This window comes from Physella acuta, unplaced genomic scaffold, assembly GCF_028476545.2.
Source record: "Physella acuta isolate Inbredline_101_S28 unplaced genomic scaffold, ASM2847654v3 ptg000105l, whole genome shotgun sequence".
In the NCBI taxonomy this organism is placed as follows: Eukaryota; Metazoa; Mollusca; class Gastropoda; family Physidae; genus Physella; species Physella acuta.
In genome coordinates this window covers 1,729,779-1,742,500 of record NW_026731625.1, presented here as the reverse complement: position 1 = coordinate 1,742,500, position 12,722 = coordinate 1,729,779, and the positions used below count along the sequence as shown (strand labels likewise).

The 12,722-nt window shown below is 42.7% G+C and overlaps 1 protein-coding gene across 1 annotated transcript in view; it reads left to right on the top strand.

Moving 5' to 3' along the window:
- The window catches only part of LOC131932858 (pre-mRNA-splicing factor SLU7), a 13,652-nt gene extending 6,257 nt beyond the window's left edge, over window positions 1–7,395 (top strand). Inside the window, exons 10-15 of the mRNA XM_059289766.1 lie at window positions 957–1,153; window positions 3,296–3,400; window positions 4,053–4,160; window positions 4,649–4,717; window positions 6,136–6,342; window positions 7,200–7,395. Coding sequence (XP_059145749.1) covers window positions 957–1,153; window positions 3,296–3,400; window positions 4,053–4,160; window positions 4,649–4,717; window positions 6,136–6,342; window positions 7,200–7,379 — 866 coding nt within the window. The 3' untranslated portion in view covers window positions 7,380–7,395. The remainder of the gene's footprint in view (window positions 1–956; window positions 1,154–3,295; window positions 3,401–4,052; window positions 4,161–4,648; window positions 4,718–6,135; window positions 6,343–7,199) is intronic.
- Window positions 7,396–12,722: the final 5,327 nt, after the last annotated feature.

The following is a 12,722-nucleotide window of genomic DNA, read 5'->3' as shown; positions in this document are numbered from 1 at the left end:
GTTTGCCTGGGAAGCCTATGTTAACCCTATCTGACCCCTATCTGACCCCTCTGTCCAGTGTTTGCCTGGGAAGCCTATGTTAACCCTATCTGATCCCTATCTGACCCCTCTGTCCAGTGTTTGCCTGGGAAGCCTATGTTAACCCTATCTGATCCCTATCTGACCCCTCTGTCCAGTGTTTGCCTGGGAAGCCTATGTTAACCCTATCTGATCCCTATTTGACCCCTATGTCCAGTGTTTGCCTGGGAAGCCTATGTTAACCCTATTTGACCCTTATGTCCAGTGTTTGCCTGGGAAGCCTATGTTAACCCTATCTGACCCCTATCTGACCCCTATTTAACCCCTATGTCCAGTGTTTGCCTGGGAAGCCTATGTTAACCCTATTTGACCCTTATGTCCAGTGTTTGCCTGGGAAGCCTATGTTAACCCTATCTGATCCCTATTTGACCCCTATGTCCAGTGTTTGCCTGGGAAGCCTATGTTAACCCTATTTGACCCTTATGTCCAGTGTTTGCCTGGGAAGCCTATGTTAACCCTATCTGACCCCTATCTGACCCCTATTTAACCCCTATGTCCAGTGTTTGCCTGGGAAGCCTATGTTAACCCTATTTGACCCTTATGTCCAGTGTTTGCCTGGGAAGCCTATGTTAACCCTATCTGACCCCTATCTGACCCCTATGTCCAGTGTTTGCCTGGGAAGCCTATGTTAACCCTATCTGACCCCTATCTGACCATGTCCAGTGTTTGCCTGGGAAGCCTATGTTAACCCTATCTGACCCCTATCTGACCCCTATCTGACCATGTCCAGTGTTTGCCTGGGAAGCCTATGTTAACCCTATCTGACCCCTATCTGACCCCTATCTGACCATGTCCAGTGTTTGCCTGGGAAGCCTATGTTAACCCTATCTGACCCCTATCTGACCCCCATCTGACCCCTATTTAACCCCTATGTCCAGTGTTTGCCTGGGAAGCCTATGAGCGAGGCAATGACATCCACCTTCAGGCTGATCCCACCAAGTTGGAACTGCTCCACATGGAGTTTGAGAAGAGAAAAGGCGAGTTCAAGAAAACTGCTAAAGATTCTATCCTGGACAAGTACGGGGGGCAGGAGTACCTGGAGGCCCCGCCCAAACAGCTGTTGCTGGCACAGACAGTAAGTTGTTGGCACAGACAGTAAGTTGGTGTTGTTGGCACAGACAGTAAGTTGTTGGCACAGACAGTAAGTTGTTGTTGGCACAGACAGTAAGTTGTTGTTGGCACAGACAGTAAGTTGTTGGCACAGACAGTAAGTTGTTGTTGGCACAGACAGTAAGTTGTTGTTGGCACAGACAGTAAGTTGTTGTTGGCACAGACAGTAAGTTGTTGTTGGCACAGACAGTAAGTTGCTGTTGTTGGCACAGACAGTAAGTTGCTGTTGTTGGCACAGACAGTAAGTTGTTGGCACAGACAGTAAGTTGTTGTTGGCACAGACAGTAAGTTGTTGTTGGCACAGACAGTAAGTTGTTGTTGGCACAGACAGTAAGTTGTTGTTGGCACAGACAGTAAGTTGTTGTTGTTGGCACAGACAGTAAGTTGTTGTTGGCACAGACAGTAAGTTGTTGTTGGCACAGACAGTAAGTTGTTGTTGTTGGCACAGACAGTAAGTTGTTGTTGGCACAGACAGTAAGTTGTTGTTGGCACAGACAGTAAGTTGCTGTTGTTGGCACAGACAGTAAGTTGTTGGCACAGACAGTAAGTTGTTGTTGGCACAGACAGTAAGTTGTTGTTGGCACAGACAGTAAGTTGTTGGCACAGACAGTAAGTTGTTGTTGGCACAGACAGTAAGTTGTTGTTTGCACAGACAGTAAGTTGTTGGCACAGACAGTAAGTTGTTGTTGGCACAGACAGTAAGTTGTTGGCACAGACAGTAAGTTGCTGTTGGCACAGACAGTAAGTTGTTGTTGTTGGCACAGACAGTAAGTTGTTGTTGTTGGCACAGACAGTAAGTTGTTGTTGTTGGCACAGACAGTAAGTTGTTGTTGTTGGCACAGACAGTAAGTTGTTGGCACAGACAGTAAGTTGTTGTTGGCACAGACAGTAAGTTGTTGTTGGCACAGACAGTAAGTTGTTGGCACAGACAGTAAGTTGTTGGTACAGACAGTAAGTTGTTGCTGGCACAGACAGTAAGTTGGTGTTGTTGGCACAGACAGTAAGTTGTTGTTGGCACAGACAGTAAGTTGTTGTTGGCACAGACAGTAAGTTGTTGTTGTTGGCACAGACAGTAAGTTGTTGTTGGCACAGACAGTAAGTTGGTGTTGCTGGCACAGACAGTAAGTTGTTGGCACAGACAGTAAGTTGCTGGCACAGACAGTAAGTTGTTGTTGGCACAGACAGTAAGTTGGTGTTGGCACAGACAGTAAGTTGTTGTTGGCACAGACAGTAAGTTGTTGTTGGCACAGACAGTAAGTTGTTGGCACAGACAGTAAGTTGTTGGCACAGACAGTAAGTTGTTGTTGTTGGCACAGACAGTAAGTTGTTGGCACAGACAGTAAGTTGTTGGCACAGACAGTAAGTTGTTGTTGGCACAGACAGTAAGTTGTTGGCACAGACAGTAAGTTGTTGTTGTTGGCACAGACAGTAAGTTGTTGGCACAGACAGTAAGTTGTTGGCACAGACAGTAAGTTGTTGTTGTTGGCACAGACAGTAAGTTGGTGTTGTTGGCACAGACAGTAAGTTGTTGGCACAGACAGTAAGTTGTTGTTGGCACAGACAGTAAGTTGTTGGCACAGACAGTAAGTTGTTGGCACAGACAGTAAGTTGTTGGCACAGACAGTAAGTTGTTGGCACAGACAGTAAGTTGTTGTTGGCACAGACAGTAAGTTGTTGTTGGCACAGACAGTAAGTTGTTGTTGGCACAGACAGTAAGTTGCTGTTGGCACAGACAGTAAGTTGTTGTTGTTGGCACAGACAGTAAGTTGTTGGCACAGACAGTAAGTTGTTGGCACAGACAGTAAGTTGTTGTTGGCACAGACAGTAAGTTGTTGTTGGCACAGACAGTAAGTTGTTGTTGGCACAGACAGTAAGTTGTTGGCACAGACAGTAAGTTGTTGTTGTTGGCATCTTGTGCAGATTTTTTTAACTGTACTTTTTTTTTTAATATTCAAACACTGAGCAAAATTGATTTCAGTAACAATAGTCACCCTTAGGTGGTAGGGGAAGGAGTGGGGGAAGCTAGGCTTAGAGATGGAACAAAATTGTAACTGACTAGTACAGTAGTAATAATTGTATAAACAGTTGCCTTGTCTCTGTGGTGTAGGAAGACTACATTGAATACTCTAGGACAGGATCAGTTATCAAGGGCCAGGAGAAAGCTGCCATCAAGTCCCGCTATGAAGAAGATGTTTACAACAACAACCACAAAGTAAGACTTTCTAGCATTCATGTACTCTGTTTCTGTCTCTGTTTAAAACAACCACAAAGTAAGACTTTCTAGCATTCATGTACTCTGTTTCTGTCTCTGTTTATAACAACCACAAAGTAAGACTTTCTAGCATTCATGTACTCTGTTTCTGTTTATAACAACCACAAAGTAAGACTTTCTTGCATTCATGTACTCTGTTTCTGTTTATAACAAACACAAAGTAAGACTTTCTAGCATTCATGTACTCTGTTTCTGTTTATAACAACCACAAAGTAAGACTTTCTTGCATTCATGTACTCTGTTTCTGTTTATAACAAACACAAAGTAAGACTTTCTAGCATTCATGTACTCTGTTTCTGTTTATAACAACCACAAAGTAAGACTTTCTTGCATTCATGTACTCTGTTTCTGTTTATAACAAACACAAAGTAAGACTTTCTAGCATTCATGTACTCTGTTTCTGTTTATAACAACCACAAAGTAAGACTTTCTTGCATTCATGTACTCTGTTTCTGTTTATAACAAACACAAAGTAAGACTTTCTAGCATTCATGTACTCTGTTTCTGCGCTGAAATAGCGCTCCCATTTAGTTCTGTATGTTGAACACCCATGACATACAGCATAAAAGTTTTTAAAAATGTTCTCTTCCAGTCAGTTTGGGGCTCATTTTGGAGAGATGGGAAATGGGGCTACGCTTGCTGTCATTCCTACATAAAGGAGTCATACTGTACCGGGGAGGCTGGTAGGAAAGCTGAGGAGGTAAGGGCTAGATATTTTAGTTGTTAAACCTCTCCACTCACTAAAATATTTCAGTTGTTAAACCTCTCCACTTACTGAATTTAAAATATTTTAGTTGTTAAACCTCTCCACTTACTGAATTTAAAATATTTTAGTTGTTAAACCTCTCCACCTACTGAAGTTAAAATATTTTAGTTGTTAAACCTCTCCACTTACTGAAATTAAAATATTTTAGTTGTTAAACCTCTCCACCTACTGAAGTTAAAATATTTTAGTTAAACCTCTCCACTTATTAAGTTAAAATATTTTAGTTGTTAAACCTCTCCACCCACTGAAGTTAAAAAATTTTAGTAGATAAACCTCTCCAACCACTGAAGTTAAAATATTTTAGTTAAACATGTCCACACATTGAAGTTCAAATGATGTAAAAGCACCAGATGTAATTTCATAATTTGCAGAAACTGTTGCTATGTCTGCCATGATGTACCAAACCTATTATTTTTCTCCAGGAGAGCAACTTACTGGTCATCCCATCAGGGAGCAGAGCAACAGAGGAGCCAGCTCAAGCTATACAACAGGTCAGTTCTCACCTGGCTGACAGCAGGTCAGTTCTCACCTGGCTGACAGCAGGTCAATTCTCACCTGGCTGACAGCAGGTCAGTTCTCACCTGGCTGACAGCAGGTCAATTCTCACCTGGCTGACAACAGGTCAGTTCTCACCTGGCTGACAGCAGGTCAGGTCTCACCTGGCTGGCTGACAGCAGGTCAGTTCTCACCTGGCTGGCTGACAGCAGGTCAGTTCTCACCTGGCTGACAGCAGGTCAGTTCTCACCTGGCTGACAGCAGGTCAGTTCTCACCTGGCTGGCAGTAGGTCAGTTCTCACCTGGCTGGCAGCAGGTCAGTTCTCACCTGGCTGGCTGACAGCAGGTCAGTTCTCACCTGGCTGGCTGACAGCAGGTCAGTTCTCACCTGGCTGACAGCAGGTCAGTTCTCACCTGGCTGACTGACAGCAGGTCAGTTCTCACCTGGCTGACAGCAGGTCAGTTCTCACCTGGCTGGCTGACAGCAGGTCAGTTCTCACCTGGCTGGCTGACAGCAGGTCAGTTCTCACCTGGCTGACAGCAGGTCAGTTCTCACCTGGCTGACAGCAGGTCAGTTCTCACCTGGCTGGCTGACAGCAGGTCAGTTCTCACCTGGCTGGCTGACAGCAGGTCAGTTCTCACCTGGCTGACAGCAGGTCAGTTCTCACCTGGCTGACAGCAGGTCAGTTCTCACCTGGCTGACAGCAGGTCAGTTCTCACCTGGCTGGCTGATAGCAGGTCAGTTCTCACCTGGCTGGCTGATAGCAGGTCAGTTCTCACCTGGGTGACAGCAGGTCAGTTCTCACCTGGCTGACAGCAGGTCAGTTCTCACCTGGCTGGCTGATAGCAGGTCAGTTCTCACCTGGCTGACAGCAGGTCAGTTCTCACCTGGCTGACAGCAGGTCAGTTCTCACCTGGCTGGCTGACAGCAGGTCAGTTCTCACCTGGCTGGCTGACAGCAGGTATGTTCTCACCTGGCTGACAGCAGGTCAGTTCTCACCTGGCTGACAGCAGGTCAGTTCTCACCTGGCTGGCTGATAGCAGGTCAGTTCTCACCTGGCTGGCTGATAGCAGGTCAGTTCTCACCTGGCTGACAGCAGGTCAGTTCTCACCTGGCTGACAGCAGGTCAGTTCTCACCTGGCTGGCTGATAGCAGGTCAGTTCTCACCTGGCTGACAGCAGGTCAGTTCTCACCTGGCTGGCTGACAGCAGGTCAGTTCTCACCTGGCTGACAGCAGGTCAGTTCTCACCTGGCTGACAGCAGGTCAGTTCTCACCTGGCTGACAGCAGGTCAGTTCTCACCTGGCTGACAGCAGGTCAGTTCTCACCTGGCTGAGAGGTCTACAACACTCACCTAAGGCAGGAGTAAACTTTTTGTTTTTTGTTGACATTGTCAAATATCTTTTTTTAACAGAAGCAAAAAAAGAAAAGTAGCAAGAAAACAAAACGGCAAGAAAAGAAGAAGAAGAAAAAAAATAAAAAGGAGAGCAGTGATTCAGAATCTGATGACAGTTCAACATCGTCGTCTACGTCTTCATCCTCATCATCATCATCATCGTCTGATTCCTCGTCGGATGAGGAAGAAGATGAGGACACCAGGAAAAAGAGACTGTTGAAAGAGGTTTACATTGTCGTGTTTCTCTACTTAGATGTTTCATTCTACAGTTGATGAAATGTCACTCTTATTTAGTTCATGTCATGTTCTTAGTATTTGTCCTCCAGATGTCAGTATTTGTCCTCCTGATGTCAGTATTTGTCCTCCTGATGTCAGTATTTGTCCTCCTGATGTCAGTATTTGTCCTCCTGATGTCAGTGTCTGTCCTCCTGATGTCAGTATTTGTCCTCCTGATGTCAGTATTTGTCCTCCTGATGTCAGTGTCTGTCCTCCTGATGTCAGTATTTGTTCTCCTGATGTCAGTATTTGTCCTCCTGATGTCAGTATTTGTTCTCCTGATGTCAGTATTCGCCTGATTATTTGTCCTCCTGATGTCAGTATTTGTCCCCCTGATGTCAGTATTTGTCCTCCTGATGTCAGTATTTGTCCTCCTGATGTCAGTATTTGTCCTCCTGATGTCAGTATTTGTCCTCCTGATGTCAGTATTTGTCCTCCTGATGTCAGTATTTGTCCCCCTGATGTCAGTATTTGTCCTCCTGATGTCAGTATTTGTCCTCCTTGTATCCGTATTTGTCCTCCTGATGTCAGTATTTGTCCTCCTGATGTCAGTATTTGTCCTCCTGATGTCAGTATTTGTCCTCCTGATGTCAGTATTTGTCCTCCTGATGTCAGTATTTGTCCTCCTGATGTCAGTATTTGTCCTCCTGATGTCAGTATTTGTCCTCCTGATGTCAGTATTTGTCCTCCTGATGTCAGTATTTGTCCTCCTGATGTCAGTATTTGTCCTCCTGATGTCAGTATTTGTCCCCCTGATGTCAGTATTTGTCCTCCTGATGTCAGTATTTGCTAACAACCCTCCCCAGGCCCTGGAGCAGCAGAAGTCACATGACCAGAAGATCAGCCGTCTGCTCCAGATGGATGAGAGAAAGCGGCCCTACAACAGCCTGGTGGAGGTCAGGGCCCCCACAGACGAGGAGATGGAGGCCTTCCGTCTCAAGCAGCGACGTGTGGACGACCCCATGGCCCAGTTTCTCAATGATTAAATTTTAAACTGCTCTGTTTGATTTGTCCCATCCAAATGTTTTTTTATCGGCTACGTTATTTGTCAATACAAGTTAAGGAAGTGGAATGGTGTGGTTGAGTGGTTGAGCACATGATTTTAAAACCATAGTCTTGGGGTAAGTTCCTAGACTTGATAACAAACTGCTGTGGTCTAGTGGGCCTCTGGTGAGGTCCTGACTAGTCTAGTGGGCCTCTGGTGAGGTCCTGACTAGTCTAGTGGGCCCCTGGTGAGGTCCTGACTAGTGGGGCTCTGTTTGTTGAAAGATTTGGTCACTTTAGTCTTGTATCAACTAGATCTGTTTGTTGAAAGATTTGGTCACTTTAGTCTTGTATCAACTAGATCTGTTTGTTGAAAGATTTGGTCACTTTAGTCTTGTATCAACTAGATCTGTTGAAAGATTTGGTCACTTTAGTCTTGTATCAACTAGATCTGTTTGTTGAAAGATTTGGTCACTTTAGTCTTGTATCAACTAGATCTGTTTGTTGAAAGATTTGGTCACTTTAGTCTTGTATCAACTAGATCTGTTTGTTGAAAGATTTGGTCACTTTAGTCTTGTATCAACTAGATCTGTTGAAAGATTTGGTCACTTTAGTCTTGTATCAACTAGATCTGTTTGTTGAAAGATTTGGTCACTTTAGTCTTGTATCAACTAGATCTGTTGAAAGATTTGGTCACTTTAGTCTTGTATCAACTAGATCTGTTGAAAGATTTGGTCACTTTAGTCTTGTATCAACTAGATCTGTTTGTTGAAAGATTTGGTCACTTTAGTCTTGTATCAACTAGATCTGTTTGTTGAAAGATTTGGTCACTTTAGTCTTGTATCAACTAGATCTGTTTGTTGAAAGATTTGGTCACTTTAGTCTTGTATCAACTAGATCTGTTTGTTGAAAGATTTGTTCACTTTAGTCTTGTATCAACTAGATCTGTTTGTTGAAAGATTTGGTCACTTTAGTCTTGTATCAACTAGATCTGTTGAAAGATTTGGTCACTTTAGTCTTGTATCAACTAGATCTGTTGAAAGATTTGGTCACTTTAGTCTTGTATCAACTAGATCTGTTTGTTGAAAGATTTGGTCACTTTAGTCTTGTATCAACTAGATCTGTTTGTTGAAAGATTTGGTCACTTTAGTCTTGTATCAACTAGATCTGTTTGTTGAAAGATTTGGTCACTTTAGTCTTGTATCAACTAGATCTGTTTGTTGAAAGATTTGGTCACTTTAGTCTTGTATCAACTAGATCTGTTGAAAGATTTGGTCACTTTAGTCTTGTATCAACTAGATCTGTTTGTTGAAAGATTTGGTCACTTTAGTCTTGTATCAACTAGATCTGTTTGTTGAAAGATTTGGTCACTTTAGTCTTGTATCAACTAGATCTGTTTGTTGAAAGATTTGGTCACTTTAGTCTTGTATCAACTAGATCTGTTTGTTGAAAGATTTGGTCACTTTAGTCTTGTATCAACTAGATCAGTTTGTTGAAAGATTTGGTCACTTTAGTCTTGTATCAACTAGATCTGTTTGTTGAAAGATTTGGTCACTTTAGTCTTGTATCAACTAGATCTGTTGAAAGATTTGGTCACTTTAGTCTTGTATCAACTAGATCTGTTTGTTGAAAGATTTGGTCACTTTAGTCTTGTATCAACTAGATCTGTTTGTTGAAAGATTTGGTCACTTTAGTCTTGTATCAACTAGATCTGTTTGTTGAAAGATTTGGTCACTTTAGTCTTGTATCAACTAGATCTGTTTGTTGAAAGATTTGGTCACTTTAGTCTTGTATCAACTAGATCTGTTTGTTGAAAGATTTGGTCACTTTAGTCTTGTATCAACTAGATCTGTTGAAAGATTTGGTCACTTTAGTCTTGTATCAACTAGATCTGTTGAAAGATTTGGTCACTTTAGTCTTGTATCAACTAGATCTGTTTGTTGAAAGATTTGTTCACTTTAGTCTTGTATCAACTAGATCTGTTTGTTGAAAGATTTGGTCACTTTAGTCTTGTATCAACTAGATCTGTTTGATGTATGATGATAGCACATAACAGAAGCACTTGGTGAAATCAACTGGTGAAGGGGTTGATAAATTAAGTTGTCATTAGCATTTATTAGATAGACCCGTCATTAGTTATGCAAATGATTTGAAATGCAGATTCCCTGATGAACACTTTAAACAACAAGTGAACCGATCGTCTGCGGGCACGGGTTGTGAAGTATGTGCTGGTCTACAGCTGGGTGATACGTCATCCTTCACACGTAGGGCATCACGTGATCTGGGTGACACGTAGGACATCACGTGGTCTGGGTGACACTAGGACATCACGTGATCTGGGTGACACGTAGGACATCACGTGGCCTGAGTGACACTAGGACATCACGTGGTCTGGGTGACAAGTAGGACATCACGTGATCTGGGTGACAAGTAGGACATCACGTGGCCTGAGTGAGTCTAGGCGTCACGTCGGCTTTCACACCTACGACATAACTTGGCTCCAAAGCCCCCCCCCCCCCCACCCGGTTTCTCAAAATTGCTATTTCTTTGGTTAAACATCGACTTCTTTCTATAATTTGTCTCGGTTGACGTAGAGTACATAAATCAATTTCTTTAACAATTTACAAGTACAGTTTTCTTTAACGCGAAATGACGGCTTAATTTCCGTTTGTAAAATTACTTTTTTTTTTAAATGTAAGTGTGAAGTGACGTCACACTTTCTAAAACATCGTCACAAAATTACTAACCACCCCCTCCTCCCCTATGAGTGTGACGTCATTTATGGACGACCTTAAAAAGGTTACATCACAATCATCCCCGTCCCATCTACACCACCGAGGGTCTTCTGTCTGGGTTAATGGTCAACATCTTTTTCACTGTCAGGACAACCCCAACATCACTGTGATGTCAACCCTAACATCACTGTGATGTCAACCCTAACATCACTGTAATGACAACCTGAGGACAACCCTAACATCACTGTGATGTCATCCCGAGGGTAACTCTAACATCACTGTGATGTCATCCCGAGGGTAACTCTAACATCACTGTGATAACAACCCTAGGATAACCTTAACATCACTGATAACAACTCTAGATGACAACCCTCTAACATCATATTTCTGAATATTTCCCTCATTAAGCCATCATTACGGGGGAGGGGGGGGGGGGGCAGGCAACCGTAAAACGGTATCTAAAGCCATACATGGTTGGACAAAAGCAGGAAAATCGTTCTGGCTTTCAAGTGAAGTATGCAAATTTACAACATTAGGCGCCATCTGGTGGTTGTTGTGAATTTTCTTAGTGTTCATCTACCTGAACGGTTGGTCTAAAAATAGTTCTCCGGTGAGTGAGTTGCTTTTGGTAATATTAAAATAGGTGACTTGGTGTGGGTCGCTAATTGGTGACGTCATCTCAGGACTGATCTGATTTCAACACGCTGGTCATCGAGATCAATCGATAGGCCGGTCACGTGGGTTAGGCCGGTCCCGTGAGTGGGGTGGCCCGATTCTCATTACTGGAGGGTCAGAGGTTATCTGGACATACGGTGTGGCTACAGAGAAGTGGTCAGGGTCCACAACATCATGTGACTACAACATCATGTGACGACAACATCATGTGACTACATCATGTGACGACAACATCATCTGACTATATCATGTGACTACAACATCATGTGACTACAACATCATGTGACTACATCATGTGACTACAACATCATATGACTACAACATCACGTGACTACATCATGTGACTACAACATCATGTGACTACATCATGTGACGACAACATCATGTGACTACAACATCATGTGACTACAACATCATGTGACGACAACATCATCTGACTATATCATGTGACTACAACATCATGTGACGACAACATCATCTGACTATATCATGTGACTACAACATCATATGAATACAACATCACGTGACTACATCATGTGACTACAACATCATGTGTCTACAACATCACGTGACTACATCATGTGACTACAACATCATGTGACTACATCATGTGACGACAACATCATGTGACTACATCATCATGTGACTACAACATCACGTGACTACATCACGTGACTACATCATGTGACTACAACATCATGTGACTACATCATGTGACGACAACATCATGTGACTACATCATCATGTGACCACATCATGTGACTACAACATCATGTGACTACATCATGTGACTACATCATGTGACTACATCATGTGACTACATCATCATGTGACCACATCATGTGACTACAACATCATGTGACTACAACATCATGTGACTACAACATCATGTGACTACATCATGTGACGACTACAACATGTGACTACAACATCATGTGACTACAAAATCATGTGACTACAACATCATGTGACTACAACATCATGTGACGACAACATCATGTGACTACAACATCATGTGACTACAACATCACGTGACTATATCATGTGACTACAACATCATGTGACTACATCATGTGACTACATCATGTGACTACATCATGTGACTACAACATCATGTGACTACAACATCATGTGACAACAACATCATGTGACTACATCATGTGACTACAACATCATGTGACTACAACATCATGTGACAACATCATGTGACTACAACATCATGTGACTACAACATCATGTGACAACATCATGTGACTACAACATCATGTGGCTACAACATCATGTGACTACAACATCATGTGACTACAACATCATGTGGCTACAACATCATGTGACTACATCATGTGACTACAACATCATGTGACTACATCATGTGACTACATCATGTGACTACAACATCATGTGACTACATCATGTGACTACAACATCATGTGGCTACAACATCATGTGACAACATCATGTGACTACAACATCATGTGACTACAACATCATGTGACTACAACATCATGTGACTACAACATCATGTGACAACATCATGTGACTACAACATCATGTGACTACATCATGTGACTACATCATGTGACGACAACATCATGTGACTACAACATCATGTGACTACAACATCATGTGACTACATCATGTGACTACATCTTGTGACTACATCATGTGACGACAACATCATGTGACTACAACATCATGTGACTATAACATCATGTGACTACAACATCATGTGACTACATCATGTGACTACATCATGTGACTACAACATCATGTGACTACAACATCATGTGGATACAACATCATGTGACTACATCATGTGGCTACAACATCATGTGACTACATCATGTGGCTACAACATCATGTGACTACATCATGTGACTACAACATCATGTGACCACATCATGTGACTACATCATGTGACTACAACATCATGTG